Source organism: Crocuta crocuta, unplaced genomic scaffold (genome assembly GCF_008692635.1).
Source record: "Crocuta crocuta isolate KB4526 unplaced genomic scaffold, BGI_CrCroc_1.0 scaffold488, whole genome shotgun sequence".
Taxonomy (NCBI): domain Eukaryota; kingdom Metazoa; phylum Chordata; class Mammalia; order Carnivora; family Hyaenidae; genus Crocuta; species Crocuta crocuta.
In genome coordinates, this window is record NW_027530995.1 from 122,546 (window position 1) to 127,254 (window position 4,709).

Sequence of the window (4,709 nt, forward strand, 5' to 3'; positions counted from 1 at the left end):
ACTTCATTGAAATTACATAATGAAACTAGAGAAAAATAAAATATTACTATAGACCTAAAGATTCCATAAGCACTTTTATATTGGAGTCAGAATCAAGACTCTTCAAGGAATGGACCACCAAATCAGCATGACCAATACAAAAATTTCTCATTTTGCGGCTTATGCCATGATATATTGGATAACCCTGTTCTAACCATTTAAAAAGCCATACTTCTGAAATGGAGAACTCTACATATTTTGATTTAGCTATAGGAAATATTTTGTTGAGACTTACCATCATCTGAGTTTTAAAAGACTTTAAGAATAGTATCTAGCACCCCTGCCAGCAACATGTTCAAGGTGATTCAGAGGTCCGTAGGGCTAGCCAGCCTGAGTCTGCTCACCTTCAAAGTCTATGCATCACCTAAAAAGGATTCACCTCACAAAACTTCCATGAAGGCTAATGAGCTTTCACTCTCCTCTCTTCCCAAGAGTCCATCTAAAGACGTAGAGGAGCCAAGGACCCAACTTGAAGAAAGCATCTCACGTATCCGACATCACTGCGAGCCATACACAAGTTGGTGTCAGGAAATGTACTCACAAACTAAACCCAAGGTGCAGAGCTTGGTTCAATGGAGGTTAGACGGCTATGAATATCTCCAAAATGTACCTCCTGGATTTTTTCCAAGACTTGGTGTTATTGGTTTTGCTGGCATTCTCGGACTTCTTTTCACTAGAGGTTCAAAAATAACGAAGCTGGTGTATCCACCTGGGTTCATGGGGTTAGCTGCCTCTATTATCCACAACAAGCCATCGTATTTGTCCAGGTCAGTGGGGAGAAATTATATGACTGGGGTTTACGAGGATACATAGTCGTAGAAGATTTGTGGAAGGAGAACTTTCAAAAGCCAGGAAATGTGACGAATTCATCTGGGAATAAGTAGACTACTCAATTCTCTGCCCATTTTAATCAGTTATAGGTAAACATTGGAAACTCCATGCAGCAAATCAGTATTTCTACAGAAAAAATGGTGGAGAAGTCAGTACTGAATGTAGTGAATTGGCTTCCTTCTTCAGGAAAAACTATACTAGGCTTCTTTGTGATCTTGGGTGATACCACACTCCAAGTGGACGAATTGGAAATCTTTTCACCTGGAGATAATGTCCAGCCTTAGAGCTCCTGATTTTCATGTTGCTATTTATGTACATAACTAAAATTCTAAGTTAAAAAGAATAGTATCTAGCATATCTGTGTAATAAATATGTGTCAAATGAACAAAGGAATTAATGAAATCAACCCAGCTATTATAACCCAATCGAAGATAATGAGTATTAAACTTAAGCTTCTTATGTAAATTTTCGGACAGGNCATTTTATTGAAAGCTTTTCTTCAATGAACTAAAAGTTCAAAGTTTGTTGCCTGAATGAAAAGCCAGATCAAAGTTTTTAAAGAAGACACCATTTTTATTTTTTAAGTTTTATTTAAGTAATCTCTATACCCAACATGGGCTCAAACTCATGAACCGTAAGATCATGAACTGAGCCAAAGTTGGACACTTAACCTTACTGAGCTGCCCAGGCACTCCAGTAAACATCATTTTTAAATGAATACATTTTCTTAATTAATTTTGGGCAGATACCTAAATTTGGAAAATTCATTATGAAAAGAAAAGGTAGATGAAAGAAACATTTTTAAACTAATATATATTTTATCATTCCTTTCTTCCTTAGTTCTGTTTACAAGTATTTTGCAGTAGTACGAGTNTTTTTAAGAACACCCTGGAATTGAAACATACCTTTTTCAAAGCTTGTTCCTTTTGGGCGAGATGTATCTTTTCTGAACAGTGATTTGTTAAATTAGGAATTCCATTACAAGCCTGGATGTTATCAATACTAATAGTATTATAATGAATAAGTTTAGAAAACTGCATTAAATGATCAGGAAAAAGTCAGAAGGCCGGACAGTCCACTAAAAGGTTAGTTTTAGAATAGCTGAAATTTGTAAAAGTAGATAGTAACCTTTTGTGGTTCTATGTGTATGGTCAGAAACATAGGGTTTTAAAACTGGAAATAATATATGTTCCTGTTTACTGGTATTTATCTAACTGTAAACATTTAACCGAAATGGTGATGGTATGAGCTCCTAAGATCTGACTCAGAGATCATTCATTTTGACTTTTTTTCAAAGCCAGACAAATCACTTGTGAGTTCAGGAAGTGTGTTCCAGTTCGAAATATGTATTTGGTCTTCCTTCATTTTAGTACCAGAGCTCCTAAAACCCTTGTAATTTCCTAAGCCATGAGAGTGTTAAAGGTGTCTTGTATGCTAATGAGCTGACTATGTTAAAGGTGTGACTTGGTCCACACCTAAGAATGGGGCCTGGTTGCCAGTGGAGTCAACCATGTGATTGGAGGGTTGGAACTTTCAGAACCACCCACCAACTTTTGGGAAGAAAAGAAGAGAGGATTTGAGATGGAGTTCAACCAACAGTGGCCAGTATTTTAGTCAACCCCACCTATGTCATGAAGCTTCCATAAAAATCTGAAAGGACAGGGTTTGGAGAACTTTTGGGGGGTTTTAGATGCATGGAAATTTGGGTAAAGTGGCCAGCTGAGAGACCAGAAGGAAGCTCCCTGTCCTTTCCCCATACTCTGTCCTAGGCATTTCTTCCATCTAACTTTTCCCGAGTTGTAATAAAGCAGTAATCTAGTAAGTAAAATGTTTCCACAGTTCTGTGAAACACTCTAGAAAATTAAACCCAAGGATCATAGGGGTTGTGGGAATTTCCTATTTATAGACAGTTGATCAGAAGTAGAAATAACAACCTAAATTTGGGATTAGCATCCTGATTTGGAGGGGATTTTTGGAACATTCAATTTGTAACTGCTCAGCCAGAAGCACAGGTAACAACAAACTGGGTTTGCAGTTAGCCTCTCAAGTAGAGAGTGGTCTTATGAGACTAAGTCCTTTACATGTGGAATCTGATGCTATCTCTGACACACTGCTGCATTTGAAGAAGTGCTTTTTTTACTCTGATAACAGAAAAGGGCAAAAAACATGGCTGCTGCTTTCAGTTGTGTAGCTTTTTACTATGCTGTATGTGGTTGTACAGATTTTGCACTGTACAACCTGCACAACTTGGTTGTCTTTGGCTAAGTAAAGGAAATTTCATAAAATTATTGGTTTCATTTATCCAGTAAAATTGGGAAAATAAGAATACATCATTTATATTTTAGAATGATTTTGCGAATGTTCATACTTAAAGTAGGTAAATGCTTGTGCCAAAGGCTGTATTTGATTCCTATGATACTTAACAGATTTAATATTTTTAAAGACAACAATGTTGGCATAATTTTCCATTTTTAACCTAGCAACTAATCTGAAATTTTAATAGAAAATAAACACATAGATTATACTATATATTTTACAAATAAAAATATGCTTTTTGGTATCCCAGGACATGAAAATAGTTGACAGTTAGCTCTTAAGTAATAGAAGATCATGCTAATATAGTAGACAGTGGGATTTTCATATTTGTTTAACAATTTAATGTAATTTTTGTGCTTAGTTTATGTTTATGTCTATGTTTAGGACATAATTCTTTTTTTTTAAATGTTTGTTTTTGAGAGAGACAGAGTGTAAGTGAGGGAGGGGCAAAGAGAAAGGGAGACACAGAATCAGAAGCAGGCTGCAGAGTCTGAGCTGGCAGCACAGAGCCCAATGTGGGACTTGAACACATGAACCATGTGATCATGACCTGAGCCAAAGTCTGACACTTAATCGACTGAACCATACAGGCACCCGTAGGACATAATTCTTAAATTAATCTGTAGAATCCTTAAGATCATGACTGAGTATATCAATCATTGAACCTATAAAGAAAAAGAAGAGGTAGGAGAACACTGAAAAAGAAAAACTTTAAGGGGATTAGTTTTACCAGACATTAAAACATTAAAAAGCTCCTATAATAGGAACAGCTTGGTGCTGCCACACGAATAAACAAATATACCAGTGGAATAGAATGGAAAACCTAAACTAGACCCCAACATATATAGAAATTTACTATATGTTAAAGGTAAAAGTAGCTTCATACCTCATACCATACACATTAATAACTTCGAAATGAATTAAGAATCTAAATGTAAAAAATGAAAGCACAAAAGTACTAGAAAAAGATCAAGATTTTACCTCAGTCTACATTTTTAATGAAAATTTCCATGCATTAGGAAAATTTTCTTTTAAAATCGGATGTTTTCCCCCTTATTTTGCAGATGTCATCTTTGGCAGGTAACAGACATAGTGAAAATCTGTTTTCTTTCAGTATTCTGAATCTTATAACCCAGTATATGTATTTTATTTTTTTAAACATCACTACCCAAACTGTGAGTTCACACTGATACTAATTTAAAATTAGACTCACTCCCAATGACCAGTATAGGTTTGTATATATTAGCAATTCTACCCTCAGTTGTTGTTGTTATTGTTGTTGTTGTTTTTACATGAACTTTAGTGTCAACTTTTCTAATGACATAAAATATCAAAGGCAACTCAGAACTCAGGTTTCATGATGGTGAGACAGGGAATGTATGTTAAATTCTGTGACTATGGCTGAGGGTGAAGTTGAATTATAGAAAGAAAGTAGTTAACTGGTGATTGTTCAGTACGTACAGGTTTTAGAAGGAGTAAATCTTAGTTAAAATTTACTTGAAATCTTTGTTGAATTTTAAACT

At 35.4% G+C, this 4,709-nt stretch overlaps 1 protein-coding gene across 1 annotated transcript; it reads left to right on the plus strand.

Moving 5' to 3' along the window:
- The first annotated feature begins 320 nt into the window (after positions 1-320).
- Positions 321-1,197, plus strand: LOC144236844 (MICOS complex subunit MIC26-like). Its single transcript, XM_077770519.1, is given in 2 exon segments — positions 321-766; positions 769-1,197. Coding segments are annotated over 2 exon segments (591 nt in total). The 5' UTR covers positions 321-330; the 3' UTR covers positions 924-1,197.
- The last annotated feature ends 3,512 nt before the right edge of the window (positions 1,198-4,709 follow it).